This window comes from Grus americana, chromosome 5 (genome assembly GCF_028858705.1).
Source record: "Grus americana isolate bGruAme1 chromosome 5, bGruAme1.mat, whole genome shotgun sequence".
Classification (NCBI taxonomy): domain Eukaryota; kingdom Metazoa; phylum Chordata; class Aves; order Gruiformes; family Gruidae; genus Grus; species Grus americana.
In genome coordinates this window covers 42,968,473-42,988,558 of record NC_072856.1, presented here as the reverse complement: position 1 = coordinate 42,988,558, position 20,086 = coordinate 42,968,473, and the positions used below count along the sequence as shown (strand labels likewise).

The 20,086-nt window shown below is 38.3% G+C and overlaps 1 protein-coding gene across 9 annotated transcripts in view; it reads left to right on the top strand.

Moving 5' to 3' along the window:
- Positions 1–20,086, top strand: part of RALGAPA1 (Ral GTPase activating protein catalytic subunit alpha 1) — a 138,770-nt gene that overhangs the window by 3,830 nt on the left and 114,854 nt on the right. For all 9 annotated transcript variants that reach the window (XM_054828255.1, XM_054828254.1, XM_054828253.1 and 6 more), the window contains exons 2-8: positions 8,029–8,139; positions 8,681–8,730; positions 11,036–11,093; positions 11,744–11,787; positions 12,751–12,928; positions 14,596–14,711; positions 17,604–17,742. In XM_054828255.1, coding sequence (XP_054684230.1) covers positions 8,029–8,139; positions 8,681–8,730; positions 11,036–11,093; positions 11,744–11,787; positions 12,751–12,928; positions 14,596–14,711; positions 17,604–17,742 — 696 coding nt within the window. The remainder of the gene's footprint in view (positions 1–8,028; positions 8,140–8,680; positions 8,731–11,035; positions 11,094–11,743; positions 11,788–12,750; positions 12,929–14,595; positions 14,712–17,603; positions 17,743–20,086) is intronic.

Below are 20,086 nucleotides of genomic sequence, written 5' to 3'. Positions count from 1 at the left end.
AGATGGAAGTGGAGGCACAGAGTGTGCCTTATGGAATTAGGTATTGCCTACAGAACGAAGCCTGTGATTCGGCTGTGATAAGGCAGCTAGATATGTGACCCTTTCATAACGTCGTACCTCAACAACATTAACTTCTTGTTTTGTTCTAGTTTTGATAGCAAATACAATGCTGCTACCTGTTGAATTTGTAGTTTCAGTCAGAATTTGTAAATATTTGGGTTTTTTTTTTTAAAAAGCTGCCCCCTCTAAATATTTAATGATTTCTGCATAATCTTACTATGTGCAAGCAAGTCAAATTAATATACTTGGTTTAAGATTTTCTCTTAGGGCTGAATTCTTAAGAGAATTTTCTTCTTTTTTTTTTCCTTTCATTTTTTTTTGTAGAGTAGGAGTTACAGGCTTGTAATCTGTCAATCCAGAGTAAACGAAAAAGGAATATATTATTTCTCATAAATTATTATCCCAGCCAAAACCAGCACAGCATCTAATATCTTAAGAATACACTGCTGGTATCTTTGGAACCACAGCGAAAATGCTTGTAAAATGTAATGCTAAGAGAACAGAGTATTTGAAGCATGGGATGGGGTTTTTATTATTTTGTTTTGTTATTCTTGGTGGTTGGTTGGTGCTCGACATTTCATGTAAGCGATCTCTGAAAGGGAAAAGTCAAGCTATACTGGACAGACTGAAACAGGCTGTATTGGACATCCATTCTGATGTATTGTTTAATATTAAACAATATACTTAAACAGAGATTGCATTTGTCTAAAGAGATTTTAATTTAAGAAATCTATTTCACTGGCAGTCAGCCCTAATGCTTCAGCTGGATGGCATTCATTGGTGTTGCACATCATCAACATCACTCATTATAATATCACTTAGATATTATGCTAAATGAAAAATATTTTATGGCTGTTAAACTGAGAGGCGTGTGAGAAGCTGCAGTAAAACTAGCTGCCTGGAATTTTCTTTGGAGATAACTGTTGCAGAAGTTTCTGTGGATGTGCAGAGCTGGATTATTTTTTGCAAGGGTTGTAGATTTTTTTTTTTTTTTTGTCCTTCCTGGTAATTCTAACTGCAGAGGACATGTCACAACTGTAATTCATCACTTTGGCTGAGGCTTGAGTGCAGTTTAAGAAATTAGACTCGATGTTCTGTCAATTTTGACTTAACCCTGAACCCATTCTGTTCCGTTTGGGCCGGGGAAAAGGGGGAAGAATTGCTTTGCTTGATGATTTTGGGTGCTGTTACACTCGACTTGCAGAGAGCAGCAGTGGGCAGTGCTGCTGGCTTGCAGGGGTAAGGGCTGGAGTGGGATCAAAGCCCCAGGCTAGGCAAGGCGAGGGCTCTGGCCGCTCAGATGGGAAGGAAAGGTCGGTGTCCCTTTAGCTTCTGGCAGTTTGGAATGAAAATAAGGACATTACTATGGAAGCGTTTGAAGTTGCTTAAATAAAAGCTTAAGTTCTGGAACGTGCCTGAGTTGTTATGGAAGCATTTCTTAAAAGTTTATTAGCATCACTCTTCTGGAGTCTGTAAGCAACCTGAAAGAGTTAGCTTGGAGAGCTGTCAGCTGCTTCTGCTCGTTCCTAGAGCATGGCTGTTGAAATTTGTAACAGTTTGATTGTAAATTATGTCCATTGGTGTTGTTCACTGGCTTATTCATTTGTTTTTTCGTTTGGTTTTTTTTTCCCTCTAAAAGATGGTGGTGATCAGGAGTTCAGACTTGCCTGATGCAAAATAGAAGTCATTAGAACATTTCTTGAAGTTTCTTTTTTTTTTTTTTTTAGTACCAAAAACCTCAAGAATGTTTTCTTTGACAAAGTTACCTTTTTTAAAAACAATGAATTGTTTTTGTTAAATAGCTGTTAGTGATCTGAAACGGTAAGGGCTAACATGAAGCCCTTGTTTAACAGCTTTGCATTTGTAGCTCACTGTTTGAAACGTGGGGGTTTGTTATCAGGTCTCTTTCACTTTGACAGTCTGTTAACAATGCCAGAGCCACCAGTTAGTTCCGGAGAGGTTTTCCACTTAACCTTTCTAAATAATATGCTTTTCTATTCAAGAGACTGTCTGTATGTAACTGAACCACTGTACTGTTTTGCTGTAAAAGCAGCCATTAAATTTTTCAGCTTGGAGAATTAAGAATGAGTAAGTTCTATTGGCCATTTTGATTGTATGTTAACCAAAATTGAGGACGCTTGGAAACCTCTTGCTTTCTGATGGCACCAGTTTGTTATGAGAGTTGATACTGAACACTTCAGTCTATAGCGGGCCTCCGCTTTACAGAAATAGAACTGGAAGTCTGGCCATCTTCCAGGTCATTGTTTGCTGCAGTTGTCACTGATATTTTATTTTTGGTTAAGGATGAGGGAAAGTGACTTCAAAGCCAGTAAGTCTCAGAATGAGACAGGATAATGTTTTCATTATACTATGTGATGTAAGAATTTTATCTATAAACATACTATTAAATTCTGAAGTGCTTAAAATCAAATGTAAAATTAACCACAACTTGATCTGTAATGGTGTAGACTATTCTGTTAAATGCTATGGTAATTTTCTGCAATGCTTTGTGTGAACTGGTGGATGTTAATGTTCTCTTTAGAAAAGTTAATATATATCTTAAGATCTGTGTGGGGTTTTCTGTTTTAGTTTTAAGTTCAGTATTTTGATTGTTTACCTTTAAAGTTCTGTGCAGAAGGTACAAGTTTACCTGCTTTATAATATTATAATTTCATACAGCAGGCAATCATCTAAATAGCATAGATGCATTTCTCTTGCTAACTCTACCAATTTATAAATATGTAACAGATGTTGTGGATTAGTTTATAATGATTTACATGGTAATATATAGAAAACAAAATAAACAGGGAAGGCAGATTGTGTATAATATAAGTTAAAGCCCACTGAGATCCTCTTGCAGAGGATTGGGTTGTTGTATGTGCAAACTTGGAAGCTTTGCAGAATCTGGCTCAGATGTTCCCTTATAAGTTTAAATATACAGTAGAAGTCTGTGTTGCTTTTTCTGGTTCAAGTTTTACATCTGTCAAAGTAATTTTTTAGGCTGAGGTGGTACTCTTGTGTTTTACTTCTAAGTATGATATGCTATTCAAATAGTATCCTCCTTCTAAAGTGTAATATTAAAGGGTTACATTTTTATTGAAATACTTTTGTGGATGAAAGTTATTCCTGGTTAAAAAGGGATGTGCTGATAATTGAACCATAATAAAAGCATTGGAGCAAATGTGTTTACTCTCAGGCAGAGTTCTGTGGCAGAAGAAAGTTTCTGCAAGAAAATTTTGGCCTAGACTCTTCCTTCCTAAAATGATCACTGTGGGCACTTAAGTTTTGAATATCTTACTGAGATACTTGAAAAGAATGTAACCTTTCAGAAAGTTTTGAACAATTAACCTTCAAAAGAGTTAGCCATTTGAAAATACATGAAAATAAGTTACTAAGGAAAGAGTTGGCCACTTGAAAATATAGGAAAGTAAGTTCCTTAAAGTAATGTACGCACAGAGGTTGGTAAAAGATATAGAGGGTGTTTTTGTTTTGATTGCTGTTTTTTGTGGGGTTTTTTGGTTGTTGTGCATTTTTTTTTTCCCCTTAGTCCTTCTTTGCTACAGCTCCAGTCTATAAGGTGGGGAATAGTAGAATTTCGGTGCGTTTAATAGAAATATGAAGTCGCATAGATCTGGTACTTAAATGCTCTTGTAATGAGGGTCATACAAATAGCTTAGATAATTAGTCGTCCATTTTTAGTTCGGTTCTCTGGTTCATGTATCAAAATAGAACAGAAATCTGTAAGCTGAATACAACTTCTAAAACTTAAACCAAAAAGATGTAACTTACTTTCTTAATGTTGAACCTAGAAAAAACTGAAGCTACATTTAGAAAAGCTTTATGGGAGGAAGAAAAGGACAGAGAAGCTGTACAGTGTTTCTTTGTGCTTAAATGTAACTTTCTCCATTAAAAAACAAACAAAAAACTCCACAGAATTAATGCAGTGATCAGATTTGTATCAATTTTTAAGTTAGAGAAAATTATTAAAGAAAAATCAATCAAAGATCCATGTTTCTTGCTCTTGTGAAGCATGAAGAGAACTACATTTTCTTGACAAACAGCTTCCATAAATGATGCTGGAAATCTGGATTTTATTGTACTGGAACTATGCTTTGTAGAGTAGAAGCTTTAGTTTTCACATCATTGGAATACACTAATGTCCTATTTCTCCCTCTCCCATTTTGAGAAACTTTTCTAACTATTTTGCATGGTGCCAGATCTATTTCTGAGTCCTTCCCTCCTCCCAACCTGGGCATAAGTACCAAGAACACAAGGAATACATTAGTTTGTGTTAGTTACATGAATCTGTGGTAGGAGAATACAAAGTTGTTTTGTTTAAAAAGAAATAAAGTAAGTCACTGTAAGTTAGGGAGGAAAGCCTGTTTCTGTGTAATCCCACTTCATGTAAAAACAAGGCTGTTTCTCCCTTCTTAAAAAGGCAGAAAAGATTAAGTAGACAAGCAACTTCATGCAAATTCCCAGTTCAAGGCTGTGTGAAAAGGACGTACATATGCTGCTTGTAGAGGAAATGATTTTTACCTCTGTATGGACCGTTCATGATACTTTGGGAGAGCATAGACAGTGACCTAGTGTTGGAGAAAATGGCTTAAGATGAGGGAATTGAAGAGCTGCATCTTTAGTTGATCAGAAGGATAAAGGTGAGCTGAATGCTTTAGAGACATTTTCATTAGGAAAAAAATATCAGATTCTTAATTAATGAAGAAAGCTCAAACAGCAGTGTATAGCTGGGAGTTTTAATGTTAAAGTAATCAAAGAGATCAATAGTCTGTCCATGCATGTATTAGTCATGTGGCTTGTGTTCAGTATAGAGGTAGTGGTGAAACGGAATGATGTGTGCAGGTGGCCAGACTAGATGATTTCCAGATCAGACTCATCTAAGGTCTACATTATTATCCCCATGCTGTATCTGCTTCCCCCCCCCCTCCCCGCCCCGCCTTGCCATAATTCTTGGTCAGGATTCCAGACATAAAGAGTTCCAAACTTCTTGACCAATGCAAGGTTCCAAATTTCTGGACCAGCAGCTCACTGAATCACTATAGGTGTCCCTCGACGATGAGCAGACACTCTCTTTTGCTGTAGGTGGCAAACCTATCAGATGCACAGATGTGTTTTCCCTCCCTTAGAAGGAAGGCTGGTTTTCAGCATTAAGAGAAATAGTTTGTGGGGTTTTTAAAAAGTATTATTTTCAGGTAATGCCAGGACAAAATTCCCATTAAATAAAATGTTATGTTTTTATTTCTTCTATCTGAAGTGATAGAATTTATTGCAAGAATTCAGTTGTTGTTAACTGTTTAGTTTGAATTGCAAAAACTTGCTTTTCATTATGCTATCAAGTGAGATCTTGGGAAGAAGTCTGGGTGAAATGCATTTGCTAGAAGAGTTGCAAAGTCAAGGAATTTTTTACCTTCATCCTACTCTTCCAAGCTATAACTGTATTCTGAAGGTATGCTCTTAGTGTTAATTGGGTGCTAATGGTAATAATACAGCTCTACCAATGCTCCTCTGAGTCTTTTCTGAGGTGATTGGCACGACATTGTTCTTAAATAAAAAAATACAAAATAAATAATAAAAAAATGACCATCCTCTGAAATTCCCCCCTAAACAGAACTCTGGAAAGCCAGAACACTTTATCACAGCACCAGTTGTATGTATGCAAGTGTCACACCGTCATTATGTGGTAAAATGAAAATCACTGTTCAGCTTGTTATGTAGGCAAGCCTTTAGTTTGTTCCCTGAAGAATCTAGGAATAGTGTCTCCAAAAATTACGAACTGTTGTGTTAAGACTGAATCTTTAAAGAGTACATTTGGTTTGGGTTTTTTTATTTGTCTGCTTCAGAGTTGACCGATGTCTGGGGAAAGAATGAAGGCCTATTTCAGGAAACGAAACATTTAATGTGCCTGTAAAAATGCAGCATTCCTCTGTGTTGATTGGCAGAGACCCTGATTAACTGCTTCCTATCCCTTTAGTATTTGGAACTAGCGTTTTCTGCTTCTTCGCATCAAGTGAACCATTCCACTGATTTCTATGTGCAATTCCCATACAGCAGTTAAAGACATGGACTAAAAGATTATCTTCTACCACCCTCCTTTCTCCCCAAAGTCTCAATCATTGCTTTCTTCTTCCCTTTAATCCTCCTATCTCCAAGCCCTTTTGATTTGCTTCCTGCTCTGTTTTCTTGTCCACAATCTAGAACTCACTTAGGGTTCTGCCCCATGAGTGGAAGTGGCTATAATGGTTGTGCCTGTGCTCTAGTTGTAGCTCTGTTTCTCGTGCACTTGCCAGGACCCCCTGAAAATCATAGTCTAGTTCAAGGTGGAATTGTTTTTTGTTGTCCTTTTAATATTTCAGACTCTAAACTCCAGCAGTTCAGCTGCTGATCTGTAAGTGGTGTAGCAGTTTCTGCAAAACCAGAGGTTTGATAATCCTGTAGATGGTCAGGCAAGTGCTTGCCACTCTGGACCACTAAGTTTATTGCTAGCTAAGCTGCCATGCTTTAAGAGTTGATCTTAGCTGTTAATACAGCACTGTCTTCTCTAAGAGCACTCTGGCTCCACTACATGGATTATGCAAGACCTTGGCAGAATGCTGTGATACTGCAAAAATCGAACATGTATTGGAAACTTTTACAGCAAGATTAGTGATAAAATTGAGTTGACAGTCCTCTAGAGCTACATAATAAAATAGAATTGAAAACATGCCACGCTTTTGGGCATCCTTTCAATTGATTGTTTCTGTGCTGTATACTCTACCAGTTGTATATCCAGTCATGTGAGATGATAAAGATTGATGTCATTCTAAAAAGGGTTAAAAAACTGTGATCCAATAAAGAATTAGAAAGGGACTTATAAAAGATACATCTACAGTGAAAGGTGATGCCTCAGTGTATAGAGCTGGTGAAGGGTATAAAGGTTTCATTTGCATTACATTTCTTCATGGTTTTGGTTGTGTGGGGGTTTTTTTGTTTTGTTTTGTTTTTTAATTTCACATCAGTATTCTGAAGGGGGACAGTTTTGCCTTTTGAAAGACTGTCTCTGTGTTTCTCTGTGCTTCCATACTATTGTTCTGTCCAGCTAGTTTCTCTAGTCTTACATAGTTAAATAACAGGACAGGGAGTGTCTTTTGGTTCAGTGTGCACTAAGGCTTGAAAGAACTGATCAATTTGAAATGAATTTAGATAAATCATCATATATTTCTTTAACTGAGAATTTGCACAAAACCATCTAGGGGGTTGCGGGAAGAGAGTCTGGAGACCTTTCTGGGGTACACAAGAAAGCCTATTGCTCTACACTCACAGTGATGTTTCCACCTCAGGGTATCCCTGAGATCCCAGCTTCTGATCTTGTGAGACCACACAGTCAAACAAGTACAGGGGACTGGGCCAGACTGGAAAGCAGAGGGGCGTGTTGGAGCTTGCAGGGAGTAAGGAGGCAGCAGTGGGAATCCAGTGCTGCTGTTTGCTTCCTCCCAACATGTTTCTCTCCAAAGCAGAGGTGGTCCTCACTTATCCTTCTCCCCCTTTCTTGAGAAAGCTTAGGTGTGTCTGGTAATTACAACTGGGGACAGTAATGGTCTTTCTGTTATAGAAATAAAGCAAACGACACTGCCCAAACTCTATTAAATTAACAATTAAACCAACTTTCATCTGCACTGTCCTAGTCCTGATGGTATTCTGGTTCATGACTGGGGTTTGCAGGCATTACCATCATGCAAACAATGAGCGCGCAAGAAGACACTGCTTCCTGTTTTAAAATTCACTAGGCACTTACGGCATCCCATATCAACTTTCATTACCTTTGGTTTAAAAGAATGAAAACTTCAACAACTTCTTTACCAATAATAATTTTTCTGTTAAATATCTTCAGTTCTTACTATGGGATAATGATATGCAGTGGTTGATTCTGAATATTTGAAAGAAATAAAAACAATGTTCTGTTCTGTTTTTCAGACAATGCAGAATCCATTGATCTCAAACAGTTTTTCGACTTACATTTCTCACATGTGTATTATGTGTTCTTTGAAAACTTTGTGACTATCGAAGTAGGTCTTAAACAAAAAGGTAAGCACTTCAAATAGAACAGTTTTTGTCTCAGTGCTTCTGTTTTTGTTATAAAATAAAGCAGAGTGTTATTTATATAAAGCTGTGTGTCTGTGCTTACAAATGGCAACATTAGCTGTGCAGAAATATGCGTAAGCACTAACTTTGCAAATAAAGGCAGAGCAATTAGAGGTGCAGGCAGTGGAGGTGAGCAAAGAGCATTTATTCTCTGATGACTGGTTTTGCCCTTTTGCAAAGTGAGGATTCTTAAGGTGTTACACTTTTTGTGTTCTGCAGAGTTATTCTAAGTTTTCTTTAGCAAGATATTGTGTAACTTAATCTCTACCAGCTGTTGATGCCATAATAGGAAGTTATACAAACTGTAACTGCTATAAGTGATAACTCTGAAATACTCTTTTTTTTAATTTGTAGAAGGAATGCAAAATTATGATTGTAGAAATGCTTGTTTTTCGTTTGTGCACCTGAGGATCTTTGTCAGTGTTCTTTACATTTTGTTTTGATAATGAATGTGTGTCTTCTATTTATTTTTAATTGCATCTAGGTCACAAGTCTCAGAGGGAAGAATTAGATTCTATTCTTTTTACTTTTGAGGTAAGATAACTTGAATATTTCTGTATGAGTGTTTTGCTTAGAATTAAGTCCTGTTAAATAATAACAATACAGCTATTCTACAGTTGCCTGGAAATACGCCTTACATTTAACTGCATTCATTTTTCCTTTTGCTTAGAGTTCAATATATGTGCTTTGTGTGAGAAGAAAAAGAATTTGACTTGCAGTTTTACAGGAAGATGTCGTAACTGGAAAAAGATGTTTTTGCATCTGCAGATAGTTCATTGCTTTTTGGTGGTGGTTCCCCCCCCCGCAATGTATTATATACTTTTAAATTCTTATAAAGGTGAACTCTGATTAGTCATGATCTTTTTGACCTTTTGATTGCATGTTATCTCTGATTCTTCTCATAATAGATTACTACTGCAGAATTAGTTTTTATAGATCCCTTTTATTTTTGAAAAGATTTATTATTTGAAAATGGCATTTCGCAATATCCTTACCAAAAGCATATTTTGACTTAATTAAGATAAATTAGAAACTAATTTAATGGATTCAGAACATTTCTGAGCAGAGACTATAGTTTAGAAATAGCTTAGAATGTCAACATTTTTTCTTTTCTTTTTGATGGGGGCTTCTAATTATAGAACAAAGATTGGGGTTTTAAAAATATGTGAAATGGAAAGCTGATGAATGCTTATCACATGGTTGTATACAAATTCAAAGATTTTCATGTTTGGTTTTTTGTTTGGGTGGGGATTTTTTTGTGGGTTTTTTGTTTTAGTAAGGTACATTGGTGCTTAAAACTGTAGGGTTAGCTGTTACAAGGAGATTGAATCTGAAGAGAGCTAGTTCATTTGTTCACTAGTACCTACATAAAGGGATATTAGATGGCATGTGCTTTGGAAGCAGTTGCACAGGCTGGTGCTGGAGTGCCATGGCCAGGAATTCATTTGGGAAATTGGGTTATTTACAAGTTGCTCATGCCTCTAGCATAAACGTTGAAGCGCTACATAATAAATTTTTAACTGCCTCTGTCACTAGCTGTGCTTTGTTTCTTACCATCTGAAGATGATCATCCTCCAATCTAGCTGGAGAGGCGTTAGGCCATTATTGCCCCAAGTCTTTTCATTGTTTTGCTGTAGCTCATTACCCCTCTGTTGAGAAGGCTGAAGCAAACGTTTGCTTGTGCCACAGAGGGAAGTTGATAGCTGAATGTTTTAGCTTAAGCCACTGTAAAGGTGGAATAACCTAATACAACCTGTTGTGAACCAGAGCAATTGAGACAGATACTCATCCCATTCCGCTTCCTAAGCGATAAGCAGCATTACCCAGCAGAGAGGCAGTGGGGCCAGATAAACTGCAGTAACACCTGAAGTCTCCAATGCAGGCCCTGCACACAGGTTGGGACAATCCCAAGCACAAATACAGGCTGGGTGGAGAATGGATTGAGAACAGCCCTGAGGAGAAGGACTTGGAGGTGTTGGTGGATGAAAGGCTCAATGTGAGCTGGCAGTGTGCGCTTGCAGCCCAGAAAGCCAACTGTATCCTGGGTCACATCAAAAGAAGCGTGGCCAGCAGGTCAAGGGAGGTGATTCTGCCTCTCTACTCCACTCTCGTGAGACCCCGCCTGGAGTACTGCAGCCAGCTCTGGGACCTTCAGCACAGGAAAGACATGGACCTCTTGGAGCGAGTCCAGAGGAGGGCCACCAAGTTGATCAGAGGGCTGGAGCACCTCTCCTCTGAGGACAGGCTGAGAGAGTTGGCATTCTTCAGCCTGAGAGGAGAAGGCTCCAGGGAGACCTTATTGCAGCCCTCCAGTACCTAAAGGGAGCCTAGAAGAAAGCTGGAGAGGGACTGTTTGCAAGAGCATGTAGTGATAGGATGAAGGGTAATGGCCTTAAGCTGAAGGAGGGTAGATTTAGATTAGCTATTAGGAAGAAATTCTTCACTGTGAGGGTGGTGAGGCACTGGAACAGGTTGCCCAGAGAAGCTGTGGATGCCCCCTCCCTGGAAGGGTTCAAGGCCAGGTTGGATGGGGCTTTGGGCAACGTGATCTAGTGGAGGGTGTCCCTGCCCATGGCAGGGGGTTTGGAACTAGATATCTTTAAGGTCCCTTCCAACCCAAACCATTCCATGATTCTATGACTTGCCAGACAGTCTGTCAGAGCCTTTGGGCTTCTTTAGCTATAGGAATGGGATTATCTTGAAAGGACAGTAATGCTTCCAAGGAAAGCAGTGTGGAAATTTTCTGAGTTAACCCTTCAGCTTCTGATCTGTGGCCTTTGTGAAAGCACTCTTTGGTCTTGAGATAGCAACATAGATCCTTGGGTTCTGTTTTTTGTAGAAAATTTTGCAACTCCTTCCAGAAAGGATTCATCAGAGATGGCAATTTCATAGTATTGGTAAGTTGATTTTCTTTCTTTTTTTTTTTTTAAATCTTATTTTGTATTAGTAGCTATTAGCAGTTTGTGCTACTCGTTTCCTTAACCTTTAACTGGCATCACGGGGATTATGGTCTTGAAATTTGCAAGCTAGGGAAAGAGAAGAGAAAAGGAAACAAACACACAAAACCCCCCACCAATGTAATGAATGTTCTACTAGATAGAAGTAAATCTGGGAATCTGGAAATTCAGTGGTTGAGAAAAAACAAGGGCAGGTGCAAAGTTGCTTTGTAATTATTTTTTCCTGATTTTTTTTCTCTTTTAGTAATAAATTTCAAAATTGGGGTGAAGTCTGTATTTGTAAATGGGAAATGCTGATATTATGTACATTAATGACTTGAGAATAATTTACTTTTAATGTACACATCCCAAAAAGTCCTTGGGGAGAGATGTTATGGGTTATGAGGAAGCTATGAAAGGTGATCTTTTTTTTTTCCTTCTGGCATTGAGAGAGTTGCCTGAGGATATCTAGGTCACCAAGATTAAACTGGAGATTGCCAAGGACTTGTTTAAAAGTTACTATCAAGTCTGACCGAGAACTCTGACATCTTAAGAAAGAAAGAACAAACAAAAAACAACAAAAAAACCCCTTTTTTCGTTCTTCTTTTTAGGGTTGATTTTAAAGAAGCTTCTTCACACTGGAAATTCATTAAAGGTATTGGAAAAAGTTGCATGCTACTTTTGTCCAAAATACTTAAAAATACAACTAAGAACGTAAGGGCGAATTTTGATGGTAAAAGCACAGGAATGAGAACCAGATCATGAATTGTGTGTCATGAAAGAATGACTTCAAATCATCAGCTTTACCTTGGTAGAACTACTTGCAGTAGTAATGTGCTTATATAGTGTAGCCAAGTTAAGAATGTGTGCAAGTGGTTTGAAGAATTTTACGTTAAAGCAGAAGTAACCCTTAACCATCATTGTTAGGGGCAAGGAAACTGGTTTTGTGGCTCAGGCTGTGGTTTCGGGGTTCAGGCTGTCTTGGAAGTGGAAGATTATCTATGCCAAAGAGACCTATTGGTGGGCAGTGTAATAATGGTTTACCATGGGACAAAAGCCACCCAAGTGTAACGTGTATTTTTGGTACTGCAGCAAACAACCGTGCTACTCCTCTGTAAACCACCTGCAGGCTTTGCTGGTGCTGAAATTCTCCAGTTTAACAGTCAGGAGGGGACTGCTCTAGGACTCCATCACCTTTCTCGAAGAGGAAATGGAAGAGGGTAGAATGGCTCCTTCTGCCACAAAAAGCTCACTCTGTTGTTATAATTCACAAACACATTTAGAAATGTTAGGTCGATCTTTGTATTTTCTGAAAAATTTACATGGCATCTTGCAGCGCTGTAGTCAAACAAGTGACTAGACGTGTTTTCTTCCTCTTCCTTCAGAGAAAATCCTGTGAAAGAGATTCTGTGAGGCAAAGAGCAGTGAAGGTGCCAGGGTTGACCTTGCATTTCAGCAGGAGTAGCAGATGTGCTAGCTTGGCACTGCTAATAACCAGTGGTCGTGCTGTCTGTCTATTCTCATCTTTTCTACCACTCTACTTCTCCTTCCAGGACAAATGGAAATGCTTTTGTATGTTCTGGGACAAGTTAATTTGTTCCATCTTTTTTCCTTTAAGATACGGCGAGAGGGTGTGCGTCTCTTTCTTTTGTGGCTGCAAGCACTTCAAAATAACTGTAGTAAAGAACAATTATGGATGTTTTCTTGCTTGATTCCTGGATTTTCATCGCCACAGTCTGAATATGGCCCCCGAACACTAGATAATCTCATTAACCCTCCACTTAATGTTCAAGAAAGTAAGTAATTTGGTAATATTACTCAATTCTCTACCTAATTCAATTCTCAGCACAGCAAAGGCAAGTTGAAGTAGCAAAGAACCAACATACATATGTACCCAGGGAAATTATGGAGCTGTTAATGAGTTTCTTGGCAGCCTGTCAGGTCTTCTTCCAATAGTAACTTGGTCTTTGTTGTTGTTGTTCAGGGTTTTTTTGGTTTTGTGGTGTGGTTTGTTTTTTGGTTTTGTTTTTGTTTTTTTTTAAGTTGGCTATAGTAGCTTAACATGTAGCGGGTGAGAATAAACTGACCAATTTTATGTAGTTCTTAAGAATTGCAAGCAGATGCTGCATCTACTGCAAACTTGCACAGGTGGATTCCGCTTATGTTGAACATTTGCACTGACTCTGGCCATACTCTAGGGACCAAGCTATGCAAAGCAGTTTCTGGTATGGCCTTCAAGAGAATGAGAGATTGTTAGGGCAGCATGTAAAGCCAAATGGTTGATTTTACTGCTGCGTCTGTGACCAGACAATTAAAGCTGTGGTACTCCTGTGGCTCAGAATCTTCCAAAAGAATTGGACCTTGTAAATTGCGAAACCTGAGGTCAGAAAAGGTCTCCATCACTGGAAAGGCTTGAGCATTCTGAGATAAGCTTTTTATACTTTCTAGATTTTTTTTTTTTAATGTGAAGATCATTATCTTTAATCAATAGAGCAAGACTTTTCTCTTTAGATTAATATTATGACCATTTTTCCTTTGTTCACTCGAGCACTAAGTATCAGATACTGGTTACTTTGGGGAGCCTCTTGCCTCTTAACTCAATTTATTCCTGTTAGTAGGATTTTAAGCTCATTTATTAATGAATTGCAATTGGATGGGGTCATAAGGGCAAACTGTGCATTCACGTAAATGTGAATAAGAAGCTAACCACTTTTTCCTCTGAACGTTAAGTGCTGTTACCTTTTTTCCACCTCCACCCAATGTTGTAGAGCTGACACAAGCATTGCTTGTAGAAGCAAGCAGTGTCGTCTTGACTGGTAATTAAATTTACTGAAACTTAGCAGGTGAATTTTGTGGCAGGGTAGCTCTGCAGAAGTTTGCTATATACTTTATGCCCTGTTTTGGAGTTATCTTGTGTTCTGTCTCTACAGCAGGAAAGGAGGAACACATCTAAAGGGGATGTAGGCAGCATAGAAATGCAGAGTGCAAAGAGCGAAATGCGAACGTCTACAGGAACAAGAGAAAAATAAACTCTGACTAGCTTCACTGTAGAGGCAAAGGAAGGATAGAGCTAGTAAAACTTATCACAAATGTAATGGATCAACTGCTAAATGAAGAAAATTGTGAGAGATGTAAATAAAGATTTGTCATTTGTGCAATACAAATGTTACGCTATTGTTTGCATAAATTCCAAAAGAAATGGATTACACCTTTTGGAAAAATTTGGCCTTGGCAAGTAGGGAGAACTTAGTTATCTGCTGGTTTTATATTTGTAAGAAATTAGTTCTATGGTGGTTTATTAGCTAAAATTTCCTAATTTTCATTAATGTATGGGTGGTTTGTTTTGCCTGTAACTGTCTCTGCTTACCCCAGTACATTTCTACTTTCATAACTTAGTAGATATTTATGTATGAGAAGTGGTCTAAATATGAGATGTACTACTTTGTTTCTTTATTTTAAATAGCTCAAGTGACTATAGAGGAAATCACTCCACTTGTTCCTCCACAATCAGGAGATAAAGGACAAGAAGATTTAACAAGCTATTTCTTAGAAGCGCTTTTGAAATACATAGTAATTCAGGTATGTTCTGTAGTTTTCAAGCAAACAAGTATGAAACAATGAACACCTGTTTGTCTATTACAAGAAGACATTTACTAGTAACACTGCAAATGTATATGAAAATGTTTTAAAGATTCCTCCCCCTTGCCCCTCCCTCAGGTGTCCTTTGTAAAGAGCAAATTCTCCTAGAAAATTTTCACTTGTCTTCTGTGTGAAAATTCATAGGTCTGTTACCACAGGGTCTTGCATCAGATTGCAGCATGGAGAAAAAACAAGACTTGTCAGTCATTTTCAGCAGTGCTGATTCCAGCTCCCATCCCATTTTCACCTCCCTCTCCCCACCCTGTTGCATTCAAGCAGCAGAAGGATCAACTGGGCTCTCTCTTATGATGTGGGTTTTGTGGTGGTCAGGGACTTTGCTTTTCAGACTGAGGGGAAGCTTCGAACTGAAGGCATTGGATTTTTGTGATATGAGCTTTTAACGAGTCCCAAATTTTTGCTGGCCTTTTTCCTAGGTTTATACTTGGGCTAGCTGGCAAAACCAAACAGAAATAGGATGTCAGGCTGAAGGTTTTGTAAGACTGGGACTGCCAGTGTCTGCACTTAGGGTCATACTTTTCCTCCAGCTATCTTTCTGGAACTTCTGCTGTTGCAGTAGATTAACCATACAGCCCGTCCATTCATTAATAGAAATGCACTGAGCTACTCCTGGTTAGTGGAAATGCTTCAGGGTGTTTACAGTGTGACACAGAGATTATGGCTTTCTAGCAAGAGCTTGTGGGTTTTTTTTGTTTGGTGTGTGTTTCCTTTTTTTTCTTTCCTTTTTTTTTCTTTTTTTCCTTTTTTTTTTTTCCTGCTCAACAAGATGTTTACTATCCAGATCTTGCAGGGAAAGCGCCATGACTCCTGTTGGTATCTTAACTGTACTTTCTGGGACTTTAATTTTAGGAGACTTGTAAGCTCAGGCATAGTACAGTACACTGCACAGAGAAAATTTGGGTTTACTGCTACAGCTGAGCAAGTGAACCTCTTCAAAAGAGAAGCAATGGGAAACAGTACGTATTCAGAATACTTCAGATCTGACAAAGCTTATTAGTTAGATTCTCCTTGAAAGTAGCTGCACTGCTGAGATTACACTCACTTAGTGGTGTTGCTATGTGAACTCCAGGTAATAAGATCTTACAGATCCCAAGCTACCTTAAAAGGGAGATTATGGAGCTGAACTGTGCATAGAAAATGAAGACGTGAATGAGTATCTAGTCCACGGTGTGCAACTCGGGCGCACACTGTGTCCTTCCCTTTGTACTTTTGACGTTTCCGTGATCTCAGCCAGTACTTGAAATGCCTAGGACAGGGTATGGGAAGAGCTCCTATCAAAAACTGTGGCCTAGCTATTGTATTTTCTGCAATTGATTTGCTGGCCAGTTAGCACATGCTGCTTTGGAGCCTGCTCTGCTGTCATATGCCCAGCAAACTGCTTGAGTGCATGACATACTGTAGGTGTTCCAAGGTACTGCCTTCTGGGTCAGACTTGTCCAGCAGAACCCAATTGGGTATCTAGCCATAAGTTTTTCTTCAGACTTTTGCAGGGTGTGCTAGAAAAGATGGACAGTGCACAAATATGGCCAATGTTGAAACGAAACATTTCGTGGCTTCCCTTTATCTATCTTACTGTGAACTTGCAGTGCTGGAATAATTTGCAACCTCTTTTTGTTAGTTCCAGCATCTTCCACTTTGAATAGAGGTCATCTTGTGATTTGTAGGGTAAGCTTAATGATGACTGTTCACTTTGAATAAAAATACCCCTTACATTATTGAAGACAACTGCTCTCTCTGTAATAAATTGGTAGTATTATATTTAAATTTAGATAAGTCATTGAGACAGCTGTCATAGAATTTGTTCACTATGTGAATGCTAAAGTCTTTTCCTGAAGCTTTAGAGGCACTGATAATTTCAAGCTGAATAGTTACTTCTTTGATATTAAGATCTGCTAAAGGACTTTGTGTCACTAATTTCTGCATATTAGTCACCCATTCTATTGAATTATATTGGGAATGAATTACATATGTATGTATATTCCATACTAAAGGCCCATTGCCCTGAAAATAGATCATAATAGAACTGTGGGCTTTGAATAAGGAGGGGGGGGGAGAAGAAAAAAAAAAAAAAAGAAAAAAAAAGAAAAAAAAAATGGAGGGAGGAGGAAAAGGCAAAGCTTCCTCGATTTTATTTATGATAGACTTGGCAGGTTGCCCAGCTCTGCAGGCAGATGGATTCTCCACAACAGAGATGGAAACTGCATGTTGGGTTTGTTATTATGGAGAACTTACGTATTTTGGTAGGAAAACATTTCATAATGGGGAAGACTTAGCACTCATTGATCAATGAAAGTAGATTTGTGTAATTCAACTTCAAAGTTGTATCTTCTGCTGCTTGTTGTTAACAGATTTGTTTCATATTGCCAACCGCACAAATGAATCCAAGTACCTATTATGATGAATATATGGACACTTGTTAGTCTAAATGTGTTAAAAGAAATTGTCAAAACAAATGTTCAAAGTAACATGGATAGTTGTCCTTTTCTTATAAAACATTTTGAAATATAAAACTAGTTTTATTAAAAAACAATCAGTTTGGGTTTACTCCCTGACTTGGCAAGATGACCATAAAAGCAGGCATATTTCTATTGGTTTCAGTATTTGATGTGTTCAAGTTCATTTTGAAGCAGCGTTTTGGAAGAGAACAGTCTTTGTTTCTTTGACATTTCCTAGCTAGTTTCTGTTGCTTCTTTTTCTAAAAGTGTTTATTAAAATGCATGTGATTCTGTTCCAAAGAAATAACTTAGAAAGAAGATGTTTCATCAGTCATCTCTGTCTTCTAGATGTTTACTTTATCTAACTTCTTTTTTTAAGGTTAAGAGTTTAGAATGGAAGAACAAGGAAAACCAGGAAAAGGGATTTTCATTTTTATTCTCAAATTTTAAGAAATACTATTTACCTTCTATTTTCCCAAACATCTGTAAGGAGACCAGCTTGTATAACCCTATACTTGGTAAGTGTTAACACAGCTGATAAAATCATTGCATTTTCCAAAAGTATTTCTTATGAAAGAATGTTATGGTTCCTATTCATGGTTTTCAACTTCTCTGTTTGTAGAGGCACCTGACCCTTTCATTAGAGTCAATCTTGCTATATTAACCTGATTCAGGTAAAATGAACATTCTTGTAAAACAGTTATTTAAAGTGACCACTGTTGTTGATTTAAGTTGTGCTCTGAAGAGAAGCTACTACTGCTGAGATAAAAGGTGTTAGCATGCTGTTCTTTGGGGGATGTTGGCTTTATCTGTACAGAATCATAGTGTTTGGATCATTCAGTGCTTGCTCATAGTTCAGACAGGGCAAAGGTAGTTATGTTTTTGCGTCAACTGTATTTTGTTAGGAGCTTGCGGTAGGAAGAAGTAGCTAAGGCTTAACACAATCTTTAAAGCTGATGGTGCTAGAATGTATCTTTCCATGTAGAGAGTGGAATTTCAGTTGTTTGCTAAGCAAGCCTAACTGGAGTTTTGCTCAGAGGTTTTAGCCTATTCTAAACTAGAACGTTGTTTGCAAATCTTGATTTTTTTTTTGCTAGTTCAAGTTTGCGTGCACTCATGCACATGTTGATTGTAAGCCAAGGTTGTAAGAGTTCAAGACTTGTTTGCAAAGAGGTACCGTGTACATGGGCCATTTCATTACTTGAATAATATGGACACCTCATTGCTCCTCTCACTTGTTGATGCAGCATCTCACAAGGATTAGCAGTGATCTGCAAACACAATTTCATATTCTAAAATCAAGCTGTCAGGGAAGTTTGTTGAAAAGGTGTTAGTTTCTGCCAGTCCATGTACGTGTATTTGGATTGTGGCTTTCTTCAGAGATGGATGTTTCAAAGCCATGTTCTCCTGGGAAAGACAAACAGTGGACCTTCTTATCTAGGGGAGAAGAAACAGTATAAATCCAGCCATAAGCAACAGTAGAACAAGAGTTGTCTGAAGATACTGAAGAGGTTCAGTGATAAAATAGCTATAAGAGGGTTGTCAAGCAGTGCTGAGAAAGCAAGCCTACTGCTGCTTGACATCCCCAAACAAGATATGTGGAAATGATAACTTTTCTCTTTCTGTGAAGACCTTGATTGAGTCTCCCATAGAAGTGTTACTGTAGTACTCTCTTTCTGTGAACCGTAAACAAGAAACTCCCAAGGCCTTAGTGAAGAACAGGACAATGGGGAACAAGAAGTAGTTTACAAAACTACTGTCAGTGCCCTACACTGTGCAAAATCAGCAACAATGACAAGGATTTTTGGAAGAATACAGTAATGAAAGCAACAGAAACACTGGTAAGTAGAATAGTCCTTTCTCCTCTAAGAAGTTCTTCTCTGGCATGCATCTCCCACCCTATTTGAAAACAATCCCATGCCTGTTCTGAACAAAACTGACAACATTTAGGCAGAAAACAGGGCAAACTTGGGCACTGAGCTTGCCACTAAAAACAGCTCTTATGCTGCTGGTGTAGTGTTTAATTTAGGAGAAGTCATGAGGTACAAATCAAAACAGTAGTTTTAGTAAGGAAGGATTGATACAGGGCTTTACTGGAGATAGTATATTGGATTGAAATTTTTTTTTTTTCTTTCTTTCTGTTTAGGCAGATTTTCAGGTAAGTATATTGGTTACAGTCAAAAGCACCAAGCACTCCATTTGCAAGAAGCTAGTATTGTACTTCCTCCAAATTCTGGCTTGAGTATTACAGGCTTAGAAGAGCAATACAGGCTTAGAAGAGCCCATGAGATTGATTGGTTTGGTTTGAATGTCTTTTAACATCTGTTTAGATTCTGTAAGATAGTCTTTAGAAACTGTCTAGTAAGAACTACAGATATGGCAGTGAGATTCTAGGAGCATTGTTTCTGCCATCATGGTAATGTGTCTTTCTGTGCCATTTTCAAGCCATTTATTGTTTCCTTTAAATGAAGGGGCTCATCTAAAGTGGGCTGTCCTACAGCCCTCTGCAGCTCTTCATTCATAGAACGATAGAATGGTTTGGGTTGGAAGGGACTGTAAAGATCATCTAGTTCCAACCCCCCTGCCTTGGGCAGGGACATCCTCCACTAGACCACGTTGCCCAAAGCCTCATCCAACCGGGTCTTAAACACTTCCAGGGATGGGGCATCCACAGCCTCTCTGGGCAACCTGTTCCAGTGCCTCACCACTCTCACAGTAAAGAATTTCGTTCTAACATCTAATCTAAATCAACCCTGCTTCAGATTAAACCCATTACCTCTTGTCCTGTCACTACACTCCCTGATAAACAGTCCCTCTCCAGCTTTCCTGTAGGCCCCCTTCAGGTACTGGTAAGCTGCAATT